Raw genomic sequence first — 23,045 nt, forward strand, 5'->3', positions numbered from 1 at the left:
TGAGGGGAAGGAGGGGGCGAGGGGGGCGAGGGGGAAGGAGGGCGAGGTGGGGGCGAGGGGAAGGAGGGCGAGAGGGGGCGAGGGGAAGGAGGGCGAGGGGGGGAGGGGAAGGAGGGCGAGGGGGGCGAGGGGAAGGAGGGCGAGGGGGGGCGAGGGGAAGGAGGGCGAGGGGGGGCGAGGGGAAGGAGGGGCGAGGGGGGCGAGGGGAAGGAGGGCGAGGGGGAGCGAGGGGAAGGAGGGGCGAGGGGGGCGAGGGGAAGGAGGGCGAGGGGGGCGAGGGGGAAGGAGGGCGAGGGGGGGCGAGGGGGAAGGAGGGCGAGGGGGGCGAGGGGAAGGAGGGCGAGGGGGGCGAGGGGAAGGAGGGCGAGGGGGCGAGGGGAAGGAGGGCGAGGGGGGCGAGGGGAAGGAGGGCGAGGGGGACGAGGGGAAGGAGGGCGAGGGGGACGAGGGGAAGGAGGGCGAGGGGGCGAGGGGAAGGAGGCGAGGGGGACGAGGGGAAGGAGGGCGAGGGGGACGAGGGGAAGGAGGGCGAGGGGGACGAGGGGAAGGAGGGCGAGGGGGACGAGGGAAGGAGGGCGAGGGGGACGAGGGAAGGAGGGCGAGGGGACGAGGGGAAGGAGGGGCGAGGGGGACGAGGGGAAGGAGGGCGAGGGGGACGAGGGGAAGGAGGGCGAGGGGGGACGAGGGGAAGGAGGGCGAGGGGGACGAGGGGAAGGAGGGGCGAGGGGGACGAGGGGAAGGAGTGCGAGGGGGACGAGGGGAAGGAGGGCGAGGGGGACGAGGGGAAGGAGGGCGAGGGGGACGAGGGGAAGGAGGGCGAGGGGGACGAGGGGAAGGAGGGGCGAGGGGGGACGAGGGGAAGGAGGGCGAGGGGGACGAGGGGAAGGAGGGCGAGGGGGACGAGGGGGAAGGAGGGCGAGGGGGACGAGGGGAAGGAGGGCGAGGGGGACGAGGGGAAGGAGGGCGAGGGGGACGAGGGGAAGGAGGGCGAGGGGACGAGGGAAGGAGGGAGGGGGACGAGGGGAAGGGAGGGCGAGGGGGACGAGGGGAAGGAGGGCGAGGGGGACGAGGGGAAGGAGGCGAGGGGGACGAGGGAAGGAGGAGAGGGGGACGAGGGGACGGAGGAGGAGGGGGACGAGGGGACGGAGGAGGGGGGACGAGGGGACGGAGGAGAGGGGGACGAGGGGACGGAGGAGAGGGGACGAGGGGACGGAGGAGGGGGACGAGGGGACGGAGGAGGGGGACGAGGGGACGGAGGAGGGGGACGAGGGGACGGAGGAGGGGGACGAGGGGGACGGAGGAGGGGGACGAGGGGACGGGAGGAGGGGACGGAGGAGGGGGACGAGGGGACGGAGGAGGGGGACGAGGGGACGGAGGAGGGGGACGAGGGGACAGGAAGGAGGGGGACGAGGGGAAGGAGGAGGGGGACGAGGGGAAGGAGGAGGGGACGAGGGGAAGGAGGAGGGGGACGAGGGGAAGGAGGAGGGGGACGAGGGGAAGGAGGAGGGGGACGAGGGGAAGGAGGAGGGGGACGAGGGGACGGAGGAGGGGACGAGGGGACGGAGGAGGGGGACGAGGGGACGGAGAGGGGGGACGAGGGGACGGAGGAGGGGGACGAGGGGACGGAGGAGGGGGACGAGGGGACGGAGGAGGGGGACGAGGGGACGGAGGACGGGGACGAGGGAAGGAGGACGAGGGAAGAGGACGAGGGAAGAGGACGAGGGGAAGGAGGACGAGGGGAAGGAGGAGGAGGACGAGGGGAAGGAAAAGCAGGAGGCGGCGGGCCAAGAGGGAGGGGAGAGCAATGCGGAAGGTCGAGGAGGAGAAGGAGGGAGGGGCGCCACGGCCGGAGGAGAAGGAGGGAGGGGCGCACGGCCGGAGGAGAAGGAGGGAGGGGCGCCACGGCCGGAGGAGAAGGAGGGAGGGGCGCCACGGCCGGAGGAGAAGGAGGGAGGGGGCGCCACGGCCGGAGGAGAAGGAGGGAGGGGCGCCACGGCCGGAGGAGAAGGAGGGAGGGGCGCCACGGCCGGAGGAGAAGGAGGGAGGGGCGCCACGGCCGGAGGAGAAGGAGGGAGGGGCGCCACGGCCGGAGGAGAAGGAGGGAGGGGCGCCACGGGCCGGAGGAGAAGGAGGGGAGGGGCGCCACGGCCGGAGGAGAAGGAGGGAGGGGCGCCACGGCCGAGGAGAAGGAGGGAGGGGCGCCACGGCCGGAGGAGAAGGAGGAGGGGCGCCACGGCCGGAGGAGAAGGAGGGAGGGGCGCCACGGCCGGAGGAGAAGGAGGGAGGGGCGCCACGGCCGGAGGAGAAGGAGGGAGGGGCGCCACGGCCGGAGGAGAAGGAGGGAGGGGCGCCACGGCCGGAGGAGAAGGAGGGAGGGGCGCCACGGCCGGAGGAGAAGGAGGGAGGGGCGCCACGGCCGGAGGAGAAGGAGGGAGGGGCGCCACGGCCGGAGGAGAAGGAGGGAGGGGCGCCACGGCCGGAGGAGAAGGAGGGAGGGGCGCCACGGCCGGAGGAGAAGGAGGGAGGGGCGCCACGGCCGGAGGAGAAGGAGGGAGGGGCGCCACGGCCGGAGGAGAAGGAGGGGGCGCCACGGCCGGAGGAGAAGGAGGGGGCGCCACGGCAGGAGGAGAAGGAGGGGGCGCCACGGGCAGTAAGAGAAGGGAGGGGGGTGGGGGCACCACGGCAGGAGGAGAAGGAGAGGGGGGTGGGGGCGCCACGGCAGGAGGCGAAGGAGAGGGGGCGTCCTGTCCACATTTGGCTCTTTGCTAGAGTTTTCTCACTGTGCTTCTGTTGCCGATGGAAGTGAAAGACGGCGAGCACTACAAGACCCAGCCGCGAGTCTCACTGACACAGAGTCCTTCACACCTGGCAGGGAGACTGCTGATACAGCGCACCCCAGGGGCCAATATACTGATCGTAGTATAAATAAGGGCGGCATGACACACCTTCTTATACAGCCAGCCGCGCGCCGTCACCGGGGCGTTCGGGTTTCTCTTTATGGAGTTCGATCTTTTCCCGAAGTTATGCACCTTCCCAGAGGGTCTGGATGGCTGTGAAGAGAAGAGAGTCCTACTGGGAGATATATAAGGATATACCCCTTACCCCAGCGGCCCCACCCCCACACATGCTCCCCAGAAGCCCCACCCACACACTCCCCACCTCAACGGTCCCGACCCCACACACGCTCCCCACCACAGCAGTCCCGCCCCCACACACACGTTCCCCACCTCAGTGGCACTACAACCAGCTGTATTGTGTATGTAGTGGGGTGGCTGGCACCCCAGACACTCACCCTGGACAGGGGGCTTGTGGGGTTGGCGGCTGGCAAAGTGTTGCAGTTGGAGTTGTCACTCGTCACGCTGACTGTTCTGTCCTTTGTTTCTTGGGATGTCATTGCTGTGGATGACCTGAAATGAATCGGCCCGGTGAGCCGTGTATTCCGAGGATACATGGGGGTGGGGTGTCACTACACGTAATAATAACCCCCTATACATAATGAACCTGGTGGGGGTTGTCGCTATATTTGGGGAGGGGTCACTCACTGGTCATTCACCACGAAGATGCAGTTGTCCTGGGATGGTTGGCCGCTCACCGGGTGTTTACACGTCACTTTCCGCTCATTGTGGCTGCAAGACAACATAGAAACCAGTGAGAGGGAGGCGAAGCCTATGCGGACCCGAGTACAGGAGGCGGAACCAAGAAACCGCAGCGCCAAAGAGGAAAGAAAACTACATGGTGGAAAACAGCCCCCCCACCCACCCATCCAACAGCACGCAACACATCCAACAGTCATTAGGCGTAAACATCACATGATCATGTATCGCAGTGGGCGGGGCCCAGATCAGCGGATGCCGGGTTATTAGCCTTTATGGATTTTTAGGCACTAGAATCATCACTGACAGCGATCAGTCAGGTGTGAACAATCTTTTGGGGGAGTTAGGAGTGTTTTGCGTGGCAGGGGTTACACAAGTTTAATCTTTTTTTTGTAATTTACAAGCTCATCATCAGTATAAAGGCGCTAATCGTCACATATCAAGTACTACAGAAGTCAGGGACATTACATTAATCTCTGCCAGACCCCCAATGATTAGGGTAGTAGTACACGCCAGACAGCCGTAACGCGAGCGGACGGGCACTCAGCGATAATGACAAGCTCCGCCTGGCGTCTCTGGGTTTGGCAGAAAGGTTCATACAACCTCTTGGTTAATTCGGCGCCGGCAAAAAAAACCACAAAGAATTTAGAGGCGGAAAATCCGGCAAAGCCAACGACCCCACACAGAAGAGGCCCCCGAGCCAAACCACAACATATCAAGGTCAGCAGTTCCTGAACCACCCCATACTCCAGTCACCTCCAGAGCTGCAGTTACTACTCTGCTGTTACTATGTCTTATCCTGCAGTCACCTCCAGAGCTGCAGTCACTATTCTGCTGTTACATCATGTTTTATCCTTCAGTCACCTCCAGAGCTGCAATCACTATTCCATTACATCATTACATCATGAGCTGCAGTCACGCCTGCTGGCAGGTGTCACAGTGCGCAGAAAGGGTATTTCCTTTTGCTCCTCATTTATATCCAGGACATGGAGGTGGTGTACGATCAAAGGCTTGTTACAATGTATCAACCTGGAGTTTAGGACAGAAGACATTTGTATTGCTGCTGTGTTACCTCGGATTGTCTCTACTGATACACTGTAACAAACCCTCAGTTAAATCAGCAAGTTAAGTTTTCACCTTTGGGGTGTAAGCAGTAACCCTGCTCTGATACTTTATACATGAGGCCGTATATCCCACCCGCTGACTCCCATATACCACACATCCTGTACACTCCACTGCTCCCCCGTATATATCCTGCACCTCCTGCATACACCACTGCTCTCCCTTATATACCGCAACTACTGTATACACACGACTGCTCCCCCTATACACCGCACCTCCTGTATACACCAATGCTCCCCCCTACACGCACCTCCTGTATACATCACTGCTCTACCCTATATACCGCACCTCCTGTATACACCACTGCTCCCGCTATATCCCGCACCTCCTGTATACACCACTGCTCCTGCTATATCCCGCATCTCCTGTATTCACTACTGCTCCCCCTATATACCGTGCCTACTGTATACACCACTGCTCCCCTATATCCTCGGAAGGATGGCTGAGTCAACCTTGAGCCGGCTACCTTAAAGCATGCAGGGATCGAACTTGCAACCTTCAGGTCGTAGGAGAGAGCTTACACTCTGCGCCACACGAGGCTCACCACTTCTCCCCCTATATATTGTAGCTCATGCCTATACCACTGCTCTCCCTATATATATCGCAGCTCACGCCTACACCACTGCTCCCCCTATATATCGCAGCTCATGCCTATACCACTGCTCCCCTTAAATCCCGCACCTCCTGCCTACACTACTGCTCCCCCTATATCCTGCACCTCCTGTATACACCACTGCTCTCCCCTATATATCACACCACTGTTCCACCTATATACACACCACGGCTCTCTCCTATATACTGCATCTACCTGTATATACCACTGCTCCACCTATATACAGTACTGTTCACCCCTAAATACCGCCCCCATATATACACCACTGTTCCCCCATATACGTTGCACCTCCTACATACAGCACTGTTCCCCTATATATCGCCTCTATATAAGCACCACTTCCCCCTTATATACTGCCTCATATACATCACTGCTAACACATATATACAACACTGCCCTCCCCCCTTTATACTGTATTTCCTGTATAGACCCACTGCCTAAACCCTATATGATAAACCCCAATATGTACACCACTGCCCCAACCCTATATTTGAACCCCTATATATACGCCCCACTATTCTCACCCTATATACTGTACTTCCTGCACAGTGCTGCTTCTATAATCCCAAGTACCCTTACAATATATACTGCACTGCCACGACCCCATATAGAATACCCTTTATATGCAAACACACCCCTGCCCCAAATACTGAACTCCTTATAAATGCTGCTCCAACACCTTAGTGCACCTCTGGACGAGGGGTGACTAACATCAACAAGGGTTAAACTCCCCCCTAAGACGGAGAAAGACACTCACCAGACAGACCGGCTGCACACTCTCATCATCCCTCCACGGAAGACCCCAGCAGCAGGAGGCCCACCCGCTGCTGAAGTCATCAAACCCAACCTACCGTCTCATCCCATAACACTCCCCATATGCAAGAGGCAACCTCTGCACTGTACATTGCCCAAACCCGTCCACTAGACCTCATTTTATACATACATATTTTTTTAATAAAACACCCCCGCACATGAAGAAGTTTTCACTTTGTTGCAGAACTCGGCATGCAGTTCCATCTCAGGTAGATATGTAAATGATGAGAGTTGTGATGTGATTAGATTAACAGTCTTGCCACCAGAAGCCCTAAGGCTGGGGTTCACACGAGACGGAATTCCTGCAGATTTGCCGCACCAAAAATCCATAAGAATTCCGCTGGAAAACCACAGCTGCGGGTTTTGAAGAGGCTTCGCCGCATGCATTTCTGCTGCGGCCATCTCTCCCCATAGAAAATGGACATGCTGCATCTTTAATTTGCACATCGCATGGCTGTTTCCACAGTTTGGCTGCAACAGATTGGCCGCAGCGTGGACAAAATCTCGTCCACTTTGATGGCTAATCCCAGAATTAGGAGCAGCGGGCGGAATTTCCAGGCGGACAATCCGCACGGTAATTCCGCAGCAAATCCGTCCCGTGTGAACCCAGCCTAAAAGTGGTTCCCCCCTTGGCCTATAAAAGGCTCTCGGAGGCTCCTTGTGTGTAGTGACCTCTTCTTCCGCTTCTGTAGAGCTTGTTGACCACTAGACGCCTCTACGACACAGAGATTTCACCCCGTTACCAGAGTCTGAGAGGGGCGCATTATTGGGATGTGAGACGCTGGATGGTCGTATTGATGAATTGTCCTCCACCGGGCCGTTCTGTCCAGACTGTTAGGGGGTGTTGGGACCAGTGGATGTGTGAGGGCACACAAGGTAACCGGGCTCAGGACGCCCCCGACAGACCACCAGTAGAGAGGAGCGTCTGACCAGACTGTTAGGGCTCATGTCCACGGGCAAAATAAGAATTAAAATCCGCAGCAGATTTTAACTCTTCTCCTGCCCGCGGATCCGCACCCCATAGGGATGCATTGACCACCCGCGGGGTAGATAAATACCCGCGAATGGTCAATAAAAGGGATTTTAAAAAAAATGGAGCATGAAAAAATCTGGACCATGCTCCATTTTCATGCGGGGCTCCCGCGGGGACGGCTCCCGCGGGCTTCTATTGAAGCCTATGGAAGCCGTCCGGATCCGCGGGAGACCTAAAATAGGAATTTAAAAGAATTTACCCATCCGGAGCGGACCGGGAAGGTCTTCTCTTCCTCACGGCCGCATCTTTCTTGCTTCGGCTCGGCGGATGTGCCCGGCGCATGCGCGCGGCGTGCCGGCGACGTGCCGCAGCCGTGACGAGTTCATCCGCCGGCCGAAAAAGAAGATCCGGCCGTGAGGAAGAGAAGACTTTCCCCGCCCGCTACGGATGGGTAAATTCTTTTAAATTCCTATTTTCAGCGCTCATGTCCGCTGGGCAGGAGGGACCCGCTGCAGATTCTCCATGTAGAATCCGTAGCGGGCCTGATTTTCCCCGTGGACATGAGGCCTTAGGGGGTGTTGGGACCAGTGGATGTGTGAGGGCACACAAGGCGAAAGGGGTCAGGACACCCCCTACAGACCACCAGTAGAGAGGAGCGTCTGATCAGACGGTTAAGGGGTGTTGGGACCAGTGGATGGAGGCACACAATATAACCGGGCTCAGGACGCCCCCTACAGACCACCAGTAGAGAGGAGCATCTGATCGTCCGAGAACCACTAGCAGCTCCTCCATGCCCGCCTGTATCACATCATGCATCTTAGCAGTGAATTAAATTAATAAATATAAATATATATATATATATATATATATATATATATATACACACACACACACACACAATGTATATACATATATACACACACTTCTTCTAGGGGGATGCATGTATGTAGAGCTCTTCCCTGTCCCTATGCACAGATAGCGCTGTCTGAAGCCCACCTGTTGTTGCATACCCCGTATATTATTATATTTGCTGTACACAATCTACAGGGATATAATAAGTCTTCACGTCCCGTAAAATACCAGGTTGTTGTCATGTTAGAGATTCCAAGGATGATGAATCCTCTCAAACCCCTCCATGCCCCCCCCCCCTCCTCGTTATCTCTGCAATCTCAGAGGTAGACAAACTGGAATGATGGTGGAGAGATAAAAATAGCTAAAATCGGGTAGTTGCATAAGTGTTCAAACCCTCCTATATTTAGGGATGTGGTCGTGTTTAGAATTAGCCAACCTCCTGATAGATAGTAGCCAGTACCCCACTGCCATTACTTACAGGGGATCTGGGTTGCCCATTTAAAGTTCGGCTCTTCTTGGAGGAGTTTACAGACATTTTCTTAGTAGGTCGGTAAAGATCTTACAGCACATCAAAGGGATCTGTTTGTTGGAAGGTGTCAGTCAGGAGTAGGGCGGCCGAGACATCTCCAATTACATATAACATGGAGCACAGGGGAGACCATCAGCAAGAAGGGGATTAATGGCCCAACAGTGACATCACCAAAAACTGGATGGCCCTCAGAAACTGATGAGAAGACCAGAAGAGAATTGTTCCGGGGAGGCCGACAGCAACATTAAAGAAGCTGCAGGAGTTTCTGACAAGACCTGGTTGTAAAGTCATGTGACAACCATCTTCTGTGTTCTTCATATGTCTGGGCTGTGGGGAAGAGGGACAAGACGGAGGTCTTCTCTAACAAGAACATCCAAGCCCGGCCATGTTTTACCAGAACCTCCATCCCGTCTGGCAGAAGTCTGTGGAGAAAGTATTCTGTCTGATGAGACAGAGGGGGAACTTGGTGGCCAGAATGCCAGGAGGGGTTTAGTGTAAAGCCAACACTGCCATCACTAGAAGACCACAAGACCCGCAGTGACGATGGTGGGGGCAGCATTATGTGGGGGGCTGTTCTGCTGCTGGAACTGGGGCTTTAGCCAAGGGGGAGGGGATTATGAATAGCCCCAAATATCAGTCCTTGTTGGCCCAAAACCTTCCGACCTCTGCTGAAAAGATGAAGAGCAATTTCACCTTTCAGGATGACAACGACCCAAAGTAGACCACCAAATCACTAAGAGAACGGCCCCCCAGAGCCCTAACCTGAACCCCAGTGTAGATTTGTGGGTGACCTGAAGAGGGCGCTACACACCAGATGCTTCACAGGTTGACAGATTTGGAGCTTCTGCAAGGAAGAGCAGGCAGAGATTGCCAAGATATGCCATGCTGATAAGACACCGACCCCAAAAGACTGAATGTTACCATAAAGTCAGAGGGGACATAAAGTAGCAGTTTTAGGGTGCGAAGACTTATGAAACCACATTAGTTTAGGTTTTTATTTTTGCAACCTAAAAGATTGCAATTCGTCTTCCAGTAGAATAGTACAGATAAAGGGGGACACAGAGGGGGAATCGGAGATCATGTTTTTGGGGTTCTTCCCCCAAGACCCTGTACCCCATATATGTAGTATATACTGGGGGCATGGTGGGTGTTATATACACACACGTGCCTGACCCCTCACACTTTGTATGGTACCAGTCGCCATGACTGATGTCTGCACACACATCACATAACAGTCGCATGATGAACAGCTGATGTGCCCCTGGGCCCCTCAGTAATGTGCCCCTGGGCCCCTCAGTAATGTGCCGGCTGTCCAGCGTGGACCCCCTCCTCCCCCAGAAACCACCAAGAACGGAGCAACCATGCGTCGTTACCCCGGGGCCCTGGATGCACCCTGTAGCTGGGGGGCACCAGATGCACTTTAAGAACAGCTTAAGTTGAGGAATGTTCTGGAGGAGCCGCGGTCGGTATTTAGCAGCGCCGGTAAGTAGGTCAGCGGCTCCTCCTCCTCTTCCGTGGCCTCGTCTGATTGGACCAAAGAAAGTAATTACAGGAGAAGTGGAATAAATGATTACAGAGACTACACGACTCCATCCCACCCCCCTTTCACTCCCAGCGTCCCCCTATCCCTGCTGACCCCTCAGTGTTCGTCCCCACACCCCGCCAACCACAGATGCCTAATTCCCCCCCTCAGTGTCACTCACTCCCCCCCCCCCCCGCCGAACCCCACAGCACCACACCTCCTAACCCTCTGCCAACCCCCGCAGCGTCAACTTTCCTAACCCTTTGCCAAACCCCCCAGCGTCATTTCCACCCGCACCCCACCACGATCCCCACAATGTGCCTAGGGGTCATCTCCCCATATGCTGCCACTATCACTACTTCCCTGGTGGTGCCCTCTGTGGATTGCTGGCACTTTGCAGCAATCCACACGGTTTGACCCGGGGAACATTTGGTCCGCCGCAGGATTCCAGTGAAGACATGAGAGAGTTAAAGGTGCGATATTTGTATGAAAAACAGCATCTGCCACGGCCGTGATGTGTGGGAGCAAAATGTTACTAGAACACCGTGCATCTACAACATGCACCCGCCACTAGGAGGCACAGCCATCCGCCCCCCCTCTGCCGGCAGAGGCGGGGCACAGCCATCCGCCCCCCCTCTGCCGGCAGAGGCGGGGCACAGCCATCCGCCCCCCCTCTGCCGGCAGAGGCGGGGCACAGCCATCCGCCCCCCCTCTGACGGCAGAGGCGGGGCACAGCCATCCGCCCCCCCTCTGCCGGCAGAGGCGGGGCACAGCCATCCGCCCCCCCTCTGCCGGCAGAGGCGGGGCACAGCCATCCGCCCCCCCTCTGCCGGCAGAGGCGGGGCACAGCCATCCGCCCCCCCTCTGCCGGCAGAGGCGGGGCACAGCCATCCGCCCCCCCTCTGCCGGCAGAGGCGGGGCACAGCCATCCGCCCCCCCTCTGCCGGCAGAGGCGGGGCACAGCCATCCGCCCCCCCTCTGCCGGCAGAGGCGGGGCACAGCCATCCGCCCCCCCTCTGCCGGCAGAGGCGGGGCACAGCCATCGCCCCCCCCTCTGCCGGCAGAGGCGGGGCACAGCCATCCACCCCCTCTCCCGGCAGAGGCGGGTACAGCCATCAATTCCCTCCCCCGGCAGCGGCGGGTACACGCATCAGCCCCCTCCAACCACTAGGAGTGGGTAAATCCATCAATCTCTCCTTTTCCCCCCGCCCCCAGCAGTGGGTACGGCCATCAACCTCCACCCCCCAGCAGTGGGTACGGCCATCAACCTCCACCCCCCAGCAGTGGGTACGGCCATCAACCTCCACCCCCCAGCAAGTGTGCAACCTCCACCCCCCAGCAAGTGTGTACGACCATCAACCTCCACTCCCCAGCAAGTGTGTACGACCATCAACCTCCACTCCCCAGCAAGTGTGTACGACCATCAACCTCCACTCCCCAGCAAGTGTGTACGACCATCAACCTCCACCCCCCAGCAAGTGTGTACGACCATCAACCTCCACCCCCCAAGCAAGTGTGTACGACCATCAACCTCCACCCCCCAGCAAGTGTGTACGACCATCAACCTCCACCCCCCAGCAAGTGTGTACGACCATCAACCTCCACTCCCCAGCAAGTGTGTACGACCATCAACCTCCACTCCCCAGCAAGTGTGTACGACCATCAACCTCCACTCCCCAGCAAGTGTGTACGACCATCAACCTCCACTCCCCAGCAAGTGTGTACGACCATCAACCTCCACTCCCCAGCAAGTGTGTACGACCATCAACCTCCACTCCCCAGCAAGTGTGTACGACCATCAACCTCCACTCCCCAGCAAGTGTGTACGACCATTAACCTCCACTCCCCAGCAAGTGTGTACGACCATCAACCTCCACTCCCCAGCAAGTGTGTACGACCATCAACCTCCACTCCCCAGCAAGTGTGTACGACCATCAACCTCCACTCCCCAGCAAGTGTGTACGACCATCAACCTCCACTCCCCAGCAGTGTGTACGACCACCAACCTCCATCCCCCAGCAGTGGGTACGACCATCAACCTCCATTCCCCCAGTAGTGGGTACGACCATCAACCTCCATTCCCCCAGCAGTGGATACGACCATCAACTGTCTCCCAACAGTGGGCACAACCAGCAACCCCCTTTACCAGCAGCAGGTACAGATAGCAATCCCCTCCCCCAGCAACAGCAGGCACAGCCACAAACCCTGGGTACAGCCACCAACCGTCCCCCCCCCCAGCAGCAGGCACAACAACTGACCCCCTACGCCCAGCAGCAGCGGGCACAAACATCTACCACCTCCCTCAGCAGCAGCGGGCACAGCCATCAACCCCGTGTCCCAGCTGCAGCGGGCACGACCATCAACCCCATGTCCCAGCTGCAGCGGGCACGGCCATCACCCTGTCTCCCAGCACCAGCGGGCACGGCCATCTACCACCTCCCCCAGCACCAGCGGGCACGGCCATCTACCACCTCCCCCAGCACCAGCGGGCACGGCCATCTACCACCTCCCCCAGCACCAGCGGGCACGGCCATCTACCACCTCCCCCAGCACCAGCGGGCACGGCCATCTACCACCACCCCCAGCACCAGCGGGCACGGCCATCTACCACCACCCCCAGCACCAGCGGGCACGGCCATCTACCACCACCCCCAGCACCAGCAGGCACGGCCATCTACCACCACCCCCAGCACCAGCGGGTATGGCCATCTACCACCACCCCCAGCACCAGTGGGTACGGCCATCTACCACCTCCCCCAGCACCAGGGCGTACGGCCCTCTACCACCTCCCCCAGCACCAGCGGGTACGGCCATCTACCACCTCCCGCAGCACCAGCAGGTACGGCCATCTACCACCTCCCACTGCACCAGCGGGTACGGCCATCTACCACCTCCCCCAGCACCAGCGGGTACGGCCATCTACCACCACCCCCAGCACCAGTGGATACGGCCATCTACCACCTCCTCCAGCGGGTACGGCCATCTACCACCTCCCCCAGCATCAGCAGGTACGGCCATCTACCACCTCCCCCAGCACCAGCGGGTACGGCCATCTACCACCTCCCCCAGCACCAGCGGGTACGGCCATCTACCACCTCCCCCAGCACCAGCGGGTAAAGCCATCTACCACCTCCCGCAGCACCAGCAGGTACGGCCATCTACCACCTCCCTCAGCACCAGCAGGTACAGCCATCTACCCCCTCCCCCAGCAGCGAGTACAGCCATCTACCCCCTCTCCCAGCAACAGAAGGCACAACCAGCAACACCCTCCACCAGCAGCAGTGGGCACCTCTATCAGCGGCGGGTACAGCCATCAGCCCCTTCTCCCAGCGGCGGGTACAGCCATCAACCCCTTCTCCCAGCGGCGGGTACAGCCATCAACCCCTTCTCCCAGCGGCGGGTACAGCCATCAACCCCTTCTCCCAGCGGCGGGTACAGCCATCAACCCCTTCTCCCAGCGGCGGGTACAGCCATCAACCCCTTCTCCCAGCGGCGGGTACAGCCATCAACCCCTTCTCCCAGCGGCGGGTACAGCCATCAACCCCTTCTGCCAGCGGCGGGTATAGCCATCAACCCCTTCTCCCAGCGGCGGGTACAGCCATCAACCCCCTCCCCCAGCGGCGGGTACAGTCATCAACCCCCTCCCCCAGCGGCGGGTACAGTCATCAACCCCCTCCCCCAGCGGCGGGTACAGTCATCAACCCCCTCCCCCAGCGGCGGGTACAGTCATCAACCCCCTCCCCCAGCGGCGGGTACAGTCATCAACCCCCTCCCCCAGCGGCGGGTACAGTCATCAACCCCCTCCCCCAGCGGCGGGTACAGTCATCAACCCCCTCCCCCAGCGGCGGGTACAGTCATCAACCCCCTCCCCCAGCGGCGGGTACAGTCATCAACCCCCTCCCCCAGCGGCGGGTACAGTCATCAACCCCCTCCCCCAGCGGCGGGTACAGTCATCAACCCCCTCCCCCAGCGGCGGGTACAGTCATCAACCCCCTCCCCCAGCGGCGGGTACAGTCATCAACCCCCTCCCCCAGCGGCGGGTACAGTCATCAACCCCCTCCCCCAGCGGCGGGTACAGTCATCAACCCCCTCCCCCAGCGGCGGGTACAGTCATCAACCCCCTCACCCAGCGGCGGGTACAGCCATCAACCCCCTCACCCAGCAGCGGGTACAGCCATCAATACCCTATCCCCCAGCAGCAGGCAAAGCCATCAACTTCCTCCCCCATAGCGGGTACAGCCATCCACCTCCTCCCCCAGCAACAGCGGGCACAACCATACAGCACCTGGTACCAATCATCTTGTTACCAGCCATTAACTCATCCATTACCAGCAGTCGGCTGCAGAGTCCAGCTGGTAGCTCCATCCTAACCCCTCCCTCATAACAGTGGCCTCCTCTATGCCCATCCAGTGCCAGGCAGGCATCAGCAGCCCCACATGCCCACTGGTGAAGGCCATGGCTTACCGGAGATGAGAGGCTCGGGAACATGATGAGGGGAGAGCAGCGACAGCCTGAGCTGAATGACAGATGGAGCGGTGTGTGCAGAGAATGAGGGAAGAGGCTGCGAGCAGAGCATGCTCACTGCACCGCCCCCATGTGACAGCCTCACTCCACCTGACTGCCAGGTAAGGAGCCCGGTGGAGCTCTCCGTCCACAGGGGCCGTCACCTGCCCTAATCTGTGTCAGTCTTCACTGTGGGTTTAGCATTCTATTCATGAGCAGAGAATTGTGGGAGGACACAACTATAATGATGGGAGGGGGCTGTCAGGCCAGGAAGGGTGTCCGTTCCAAGACTGCCAACTTCGCCCTTCAAGTGGTTTGCAGACAAGCAGATTTACTGGACTAATTAGCTGGAGTGTCGAGAGATTGCAAACGGACATTGCCGTAAACCAGTCATGTGACGGGCATCCTATAAATAGCGGGCACCGGAGGATCCTGCGGCTGAGGCCTGGCACACAGGGACGTGTAAACTTCCGCAGCCAGCAGTGAACTGGTTGCCATGACTCCATCGTGGGAAAGGAACGCGGCAATCAGCGAAGCAGGAAGGGGGGTGGAGAGCCCATCAGCGAGAGCGATTTAAAGGGACAGGATCAAATCCGGAAACTACACTACTGATCCTGTCAGAGATACCTCAACCAAGGCTGGACCCCACTGACAGGGCAATGGTGCCAAAGCCAGGAGCAGGTCTAAAATATGGAAGAAATGCAAATCCTTCCATTAAACTTTCTCTCTGTACAAAATACTGATGAAAAAATACAACCCATGTGAGGGAGCCCTTAAACGGCTGATAACAGGGAGTAAGACTGCACTCACCTGTCCTACAGTCACATCCCCCAGCCTGACTTAGCTGATAACCGGGGACAACAGAGTGCTTGCAGGCTGTCTTAGGCTGGGGTCACACGGGACGGAATTCCAGCCGAATTATTGCGGAATGGCAGCACCAAAAAGACGTGAGAATTCCACTGGCGCGGTTTCGCCGTCGGCATTCTGCTGCGGCTTTCTCTCCCCATAGAGTGGAGATAGGCCGCTGCGGAAACGAGAAAAGAATTAACATGCTGCGGAATTGAATTGGGTGCAGCGTGTGGACAAGATTTTTGCAAAATATCGTCCACTTTGCCGTCTAATCCCGGGATTAGGAGCCGCGGGCAGAATTGCCGTGCAGACTCTCTGGCACGGAAATTCCGTCCCGTGTGAACCCAGCCTTAGTATGTGCCGTGCCCCTGCTGAGTGAGGCTCTGCAGCAGAGCCAGTACACACTTTAAACTGGGCGCCCCCTGCTGGCTGTCATTACACTGCTCTGTATCAGCAGAGAGAAGTAGGTCAGACTCCACATAGCCCTCCTACTGCCTCCACACAGCCTAGAACCACCTGCAGGGGGCGCCGCTGGCTGAAGACCGCTAACAAAGCAACTTCATAAGAGTCACACTGCTGCTGTCAGGTTTATCCACAGGTACTAGGAAGCCGCTCTCTGCCCTCCTGCTGCTGTTACAATGTATCAGCGCACACGGACCCCTCATCCTCCTGCTCACAGCTGAGCAATGTTAGTGTATCAGCGCACACGGACCCCCCTCCTGCTCACAGCTGTGAGCTGTTACAAGGTACAGTGTACAGGACCCTCATCCTCCTGCTCACAGCTGAGCAATGTTCCAATGTATCAGCGCACACGGACCCCTTCCTCCTGCTCACAGCTGTGCACTGTTACAATGTATCATTGCACACGGACCCACGTCCTGCTCTGATGTCGTTTCTGCACCTTTTCATTTTGTGTCGGGAAAGTCTCACAATGGATACCGGGCACTGCTATCCGTCGATAAAGCGCTGCTTTGACCCCTCTGCAAAGGCACGTATAGCGCTTATGGCAGGAGCTTCCCGGTTTACACATGACGTGATGTGAATGGTGCCTCACTGGCACTGATACATTGTAACAAAACCTTCAGCCGTGTAAGCGGGGAGAAAACAGCTTACCAGCCACAAGATATGATTCACCGACAGCAATCACTGATGCTGAGAAGGTTCAGGGATTGACAGCTGCACTACTTCTGTAGAATAGTGAGTGCAGCTCTGGAATATAATACAGGACGTAACTCAGGATCAGTACAGGGTCAGTAATGTATGTACACAGTGACTCCACCAGCAGAATAGTGAGTGCAGCTCTGGAGAATAATACAGGATGTAACTCAGGAGCAGTACAGGATAAGTAAATGAACACAGTGAGTCCACCAGCAGAACAGTGAGTGCAGCTCTGTAGTATAATACAGGACGTAACTCAGGATCAGTAGAGGATAAGTAACGTATGTACACAGTGACACCACCAGCAGAATAGTGACTGCAGCTCTGGAGAATAATACAGGATGTAACACGGGAGCAGTACAGGATAAGTAACGTATGTACACAGTGACTACCAGCAGAATAGTGAGTGCAGCTCTGGAGTATAATACAGGAGCAGTACAGGATAAGGGTATTATTGTATCTTGACGCCACCAGGAAGTCCTGGTGGAGACAAGAGAGACAGGGCGGTGACGCCCCCTCGACCTCACTGGCCGCAGCTAAGGCTTCCCTGCAGGTCCTGGCAGCCCACTATGATTGTCATGTCCTGGCTCACCCCCTGGGTTCCGGCCATGATTGAAGCTCCTCAGTGCTGGCTAAAGTCTGGCATGCTCCCCCCGCTGTTTCGTTAGGTTCCCGATGCTGAATTTTATTGATCGGCCCTTTTCAGCAGCTGCTCCTCATCCCCGCTGGCAGGCGAGTAGACATCTTTAGTCCCGGCTCCCGGGCCTCTCTCCCAGTCTCCTCGGCATCACCGCTTGTTTTTATTCCCAGGTGGCTGTACCATGCGGCTCCTGTGCTCCCTGTAGCTGGCCGAATGGCACAGGCAGGCTAGTAGACATCTGTAGTCCAGGCTCCCGGCCCCTCTCCCAGCCTCCCCGGGCTCACCGCTGCTGCTTGTTCCCTGGCGGCTGTACCGCACGACTCCTGCGGTCCCTGTAGCTGGGCGGATGGCGGACCTCCACCTCCTTATGCAAGGCAGCACTGACAGGTGACGGTTGCCAGATTTCTTAGCTCCCAGCGTGCCTGCGGCTCCTCAACTTGTGTGGCAGAAGGCAGTCGAGAGACCCACCGGTCGCCACCTGTGAGCGCTGCTAAGTGCCAGTGGGGCGCGCACACCGCTGCCTCCTCAAGGTGTGTGTCAGAAGGCAGCAGACAGACCCGGCAGTCCCCACATCTGAGCGCTGGTGGGGCGCGCACACTGGACAGCATTAGGGGCGCCTGTATGGATATTATTGTATGTTGATGCGCACCTTCCAGGACCTTCGGGAGCTGGGGGTGTGAGAGGGGCGTTCCTCCTGTCAAACCCCTTGCTTCCGGTGGCGTCAAGATACAAGAATACCCAGGATACATAAGTAATGTATGTACATAGTGACTCCACCAGCAGAATAGTGAGCACAGCTCTGGAGTATAATACAGGATGTAACTCAGGAGCAGTACAGGATAAGTAAATAAACACAGTGAGTCCAGCAGCAGAACAGTGAGTGCAGCTCTGGAGTATAATACGGATGTAACTCAGGAGCAGTACAGGATATGTAATGTATATACACAGTGACTCAACCAGCAAAACAGAGAGTGCAGCTCCTATAATACAGGATGTAGCTCAGGATCAGTACAGGATAAGTAATGTGAGTACACAGTTGTACTATTCTGTTTTAATCACCGAGCACCTGTACGTGGAGCAGTAATACCCACAACTGCAGTACCACTGATGACTAAGGCCACCTGCAGACTGGTGGAAATTCCGCAGCGGGATTCCCCGCAGAATTTCCGCCCATACACGCCTGCATAGGATTGCATTACAAAACGCAATCCTATGCAGACAGCCGCAGTTTGTCTGCGCGAAATCCCGCGCAGAAAACAAATCGTGGCTTGCCCTAATTCTGCGTAGGGCTTGCAGAGCCCGGCACAGAAACGTCACTCACCGGCCGCAGGCACATGAAAGAGCCGTAGCTGCGTGAGCGGGTGAGTTCCTCGGGTCGAGTCCGCTGCGAGAATTCTCGCAGCCGGATCCAACCCGGCAGTCTGCAGGCGGCCTTATAGGTGGAGCAGAGACACCTACAGCTGTACCACCACTGAAGGCCTGTGGGTTGAGCAGTGACTCCTATACCTGCAGTACCACTGATGACCTGTAGGTAGCATAGAAACAACTATAGTTGTAGTAAGTGGAGTAGTGACACTTATAGCTGTAGTACCACTGAGGACCCAAAGGTGGAGCAGTGACACTTACTGAGGACCTGTAAGTGCGGCAGTGACACCCACAGCTGCAGTACCACTGATGACCTGTAGGTGGAGCAGTAACACCTATAAGCTGCAGTACCACTGATGACCTGTAGGTGGAGCAGTAACACCTACAGCTGCAGTACCACTGATGACCTGTAGGTGGAGCAATGACAGCTATAGCTGTTGTACCACTGATGGCCTGTAGGTGGAGCAGTGACACCTATAGCTGAAGAACCACTGAGGATGGGTAGGTAGAGCAATGACATTTATAGCTGTTGTACCACTAAGACCTCATGTCCACGGGCCTGCACGTTTCAAAGTGTGGAATTTTGCAGCATTGTCTACCCGTTCCTGAAGCCATGAGGCCAAAAATTACATTTTACTCACCTGTTAAACGCTGCGGGGCTCTCCTCAGTCGCAGACGGATCATCTTCTGCCCAGGGGATGCGCCGTGCTCACTGTTTTTTTCTTAAATCTCCTGCTCCCACGCGGCACAGCCCCAGTGACAGCTGCAGGTGTGTCGCAGATATGACAGCTTCCATTGACTTCAATGGAATCTGTCCCTGCTGGATCTGCAGAAAAATGGATACGCACACCACGAAAAAGATCACATCCGCATGCATTACCTTGCTCTGTGGATGCTAATGCATCCCTATGGGCTTCTAGATCTACGGATCTCCGGCGCGGGATACACGTTCGGATTTTATAATTAAAATCCACCCATTGACAATGGGCTCAAGGATGTGTAGGTGAAGCAGTGACACTTAAAGCCATAGTACCACTGAGAACCTGTAAGTGGAGCAATGACACCTATAGCTGTAGTACCACTGATGACCTGTAGGTGAAGCAGTGACACCTATAGCTGTAGTACCACTGGTGACCTGTAGGTGGAGAAATGACATAGGACAACTAAGGACCTGTAAATGGAGCAGTGACACTTAAAGCTACAGTATCAGTGATAACTTGTAGGTGGAGCAATGACACATAGCTGTATTGCCATTGAGGATGTGAAGGTGGAACAATGACAATTATAACTGCAGTACCACTGAGGATCTGTAGGTGGAGCAGTGACACCCACAGCTGCAGTACCACTGAGGATCTGTAGGTGGAGCAGTGACACCCCCAGCTGCAGTACCACTGAGGATCTGCAGGTGGAGCAGTGACACCCCCAGCTGCAGTACCACTAAGGATCTGTAGGTGGAGCAGTGACACCCCCAGCTGCAGTACCACTGAGGATCTGTAGGTGGAGCAGTGACACCCCCAGCTGCAGTACCACTGAGGATCTGTAGGTGGAGCAGTGACACCCACAGCTGCAGTACCACTGAGGATCTGTAGGTGGAGGAGTGACACCCACAGCTGCAGTACCACTGAGGATCTGTAGGTGGAGGAGTGACACCCACAGCTGCAGTACCACTGAGGATCTGTAGGTGGAGGAGTGACACCCACAGCTGCAGTACCACTGAGGATCTGTAGGTGGAGGAGTGACACCCACAGCTGCAGTACCACTGAGGATCTGTAGGTGGAGGAGTGACACCCACAGCTGCAGTACCACTGAGGATCTGTAGGTGGAGGAGTGACACCCACAGCTGCAGTACCACTGAGGATCTGTAGGTGGAGGAGTGACACCCACAGCTGCAGTACCACTGAGGATCTGTAGGTGGAGCAGTGACACCCACAGCTGCAGTACCACTGACGATCTGTAGGTGGAGCAGCGTCACCCACAGCTGCAGTACCACTGAGGATCTGTAGGTGGAGCAGCGTCATCCACAGCTGCAGTACCACTGAGGATCTGTAGGTGGAGCAGCGACACCCACAGCTGCAGTACCACTGAGGATCTGTAGGTGGAGCAGTGTCCCCCACAGCTGCAGTACCACTGAGGATCTCTGGGTGGAGCAGTGTCCCCCACAGCTGCAGTACCACTGAGGATCTGTAGGTGGAGCAGTGTCCCCCACAGCTGCAGTACCACTGAGGATCTGTAGGTGTAGCAGTGTCCCCCACAGCTGCAGTACCACTGAGGATCTGTAGGTGGAGCAGTGTCCCCCACAGCTGCAGTACCACTGAGGATCTGTAGGTGGAGCAGTGTCCCCCACAGCTGCAGTACCACTGAGGATCTGTAGGTGGAGCAGTGTCCCCCACAGCTGCAGTGCCACTGAGGATCTGTAGGTGGAGGAGTGTCCCCCACAGCTGCAGTGCCACTGAGGATCTGTAGGTGGAGCAGTGTCCCCCACAGCTGCAGTGCCACTGAGGATCTGTAGGTGGAGCAGTGTCACCCACAGCTGCAGTACCTCTGAGGATCTGTTGGTGGAGCAGTGACACCCACAGCTGCAGTACCACTGAGGATCTGTAGGTGGAGCAGTGACACCCACAGCTGCAGTACCACTGAGGATCTGTAGGTGGAGCAGTGTCACCCCCAGCTGCAGTACCACTGAGGATCTGTAGGTGGAGCAGTGAGACCCACAGCACCACTGAGGATCTGTAGGTGGAGCAGTGACACCCACAGCTGCAGTACCACTGAGGATCTGTAGGTGGAGCAGTGACACCCACAGCTGCAGTACCACTGAGGATCTGTAGGTGGAGCAGTGACACCCACAGCTGCAGTACCACTGAGGATCTGTAGGTGGAGCAGTGACACCCACAGCACCACTGAGGATCTGTAGGTGGAGCAGTGACACCCACAGCACCACTGAGGATCTGTAGGTGGAGCAGTGACACCCACAGCTGCAGTACCACTGAGGATCTGTAGGTGGAGCAGTGACACCCACAGCTGCAGTACCACTGAGGATCTGTAGGTGGAGCAGTGACACCCACAGCTGCAGTACCACTGAGGATCTGTAGGTGGAGCAGTGACACCCACAGCTGCAGTACCACTGAGGATCTGTAGGTGGAGCAGTGACACCCGTTAGTGCAGTGTAATCTAATACTGAGTTGCAATTACAGAGCAGGACCTGGTAGTTGTGGGGGCGTTACAGCAGAGGGGGTGGGCCCTGCGACTCATATGGTGTACTATACGTTACAGTATGGTAAAGATGAGTGTACATAGTAGACAATGTATAGGAGCAGTCCCAGCATGCAGTGCACGTCTTCCCACAACCCCCTCCTCTGCAGCCTCCACTATCGGCACACAGCTACCAATAACGTTCCATCTCTTGCATGGTGACGTCACTCCAAGACCCCGGCCGTGTCAGAGAATACACGGGATTTCGTCCTCTTGTCATGATGGCATGTTTCAAATTCCTCTCTGGAGGGATGGAAATGATGGCAAGTATAGCGTGCCTATGCATACATAATGAGCTCGGTGGTTTACAGGGCTACTTGATAGGTGAAGCGCTAGTGTGTGTCCCAATTCATACGTGATGACGTCACTGTAGGTTCCCGGCCATCTTACTGAAGAGATGGAATGCACGTTGCGTTCGACCTAATAATCTATTCGATATATCTAACGCATCATGCGCTGTGACAGGTGCAATGTGCCTACGTCACCATCGCCTCACGATAGAGCCTGTAAGATGGCGTCACAGTGGGAGCCGGTGACCTGCGCGTTACTATGATTCAATATAAATGTATGTTATGAATTATTGTAAAAATACGTATTAATGCATCGAAACCCGCTGCAGAGCCCTTTATAAAAGAAATCAAAAATATTGCTATTTAGCAACTGTGGCGGCCCCTACTTACAGACAAGGAGCGCAGGGTTTTTTTTACTTTTGAAACCCACACTGATGACGGCAGAGAGTGACTAGCCCCCCCAGGCCGCCCCACACGAGGACCCCCCACTAATGACAGCAGAGAGAGACTAGCCCCCCCCCCCACACACACACACGGGGACCCCCCCACACTGACAGCAGAGAGAGACTAGCCCCCCCCACACACACACACACGGGGACCCCCCCACACTGACAGCAGAGAGAGACTAGCCCCCCCCACACACACACACACGAGGACCCCCCACACACTAATGACAGCAGAGACTAGCCCCCCCCCCCCACACACACCCGAGGACCCCCCCCCACACTGATGACGGCAGAGAGTGACTAGCCCCCCCAGGCCGCCCCACACGAGGACCCCCCACTAATGACAGCAGAGAGAGACTAGCCCCCCCCCACACACACACACGGGGACCCCCCCACACTAATGACAGCAGAGACTAGCCCCCCCCACACACTAATGACAGCAGAGACTAGCCCCCCCACACACACACACCCGAGGACCCCCCCCACACTGATGACGGCAGAGAGTGACTAGCCCCCCCCCCCCCCCCA

The 23,045-nt window shown here is 57.3% G+C and overlaps 2 protein-coding genes across 3 annotated transcripts; one reads left to right on the plus strand and one right to left on the minus strand.

The window, feature by feature from the left end:
* The first annotated feature begins 1,804 nt into the window (after positions 1–1,804).
* LOC136602486 (skin secretory protein xP2-like) lies at positions 1,805–2,806 on the plus strand. The gene has a single exon (XM_066588904.1). The coding sequence runs from the start codon at positions 1,805–1,807 to the stop codon at positions 2,804–2,806; it is 1,002 nt and encodes a 333-aa protein (XP_066445001.1).
* On the minus strand, positions 2,716–14,699 carry LOC136602485 (pleckstrin homology domain-containing family A member 5-like). 2 transcript variants are annotated; one of them, XM_066588903.1, is made up of 4 exons: positions 14,482–14,699; positions 3,543–3,626; positions 3,293–3,407; positions 2,716–3,050 (listed from the first exon to the last, which is right to left on the minus strand). In XM_066588903.1, exons 3-4 carry the CDS (start codon positions 3,392–3,394, stop codon positions 2,820–2,822), a joined length of 333 nt encoding a protein of 110 aa, XP_066445000.1. In that variant the 5' UTR covers positions 3,395–3,407; positions 3,543–3,626; positions 14,482–14,699; the 3' UTR covers positions 2,716–2,819. The 2 variants fall into 2 exon arrangements, with proteins under 2 accessions (XP_066445000.1, XP_066444999.1); XM_066588902.1 differs by lacking the exon at positions 14,482–14,699 and adding an exon at positions 6,086–6,139 and having other exon boundaries at positions 2,749–3,050.
* Between the last annotated feature and the right edge of the window lie 8,346 nt (positions 14,700–23,045).

Source organism: Eleutherodactylus coqui, unplaced genomic scaffold (genome assembly GCF_035609145.1).
Source record: "Eleutherodactylus coqui strain aEleCoq1 unplaced genomic scaffold, aEleCoq1.hap1 HAP1_SCAFFOLD_766, whole genome shotgun sequence".
Taxonomy (NCBI): Eukaryota; Metazoa; Chordata; class Amphibia; order Anura; family Eleutherodactylidae; genus Eleutherodactylus; species Eleutherodactylus coqui.

What these genes read in the sequence shown, in the direction of transcription:
- LOC136602486 (XM_066588904.1), top strand. Translation starts at nt 1,805, where the DNA reads ATGCGGAAGGTCGAGGAGGAGAAGGAGGGAGGGGCGCCACGGCCGGAG.
- LOC136602485 (XM_066588902.1), bottom strand. Translation starts at nt 6,114, where the DNA reads ATGATGAGAGTGTGCAGCCGGTCTGTCTG. An exon ending in GTGTGCAGCCGGTCTGTCTG is followed by an intron (nt 3,627 to 6,085) that starts GTGAGTGTCTTT and finishes GTTGTCTTGCAG; the next exon opens with CCACAATGAGCGGAAAGTGA. An exon ending in CCACAAGCCCCCTGTCCAGG is followed by an intron (nt 3,051 to 3,292) that starts GTGAGTGTCTGG and finishes TTCTCTTCACAG; the next exon opens with CCATCCAGACCCTCTGGGAA.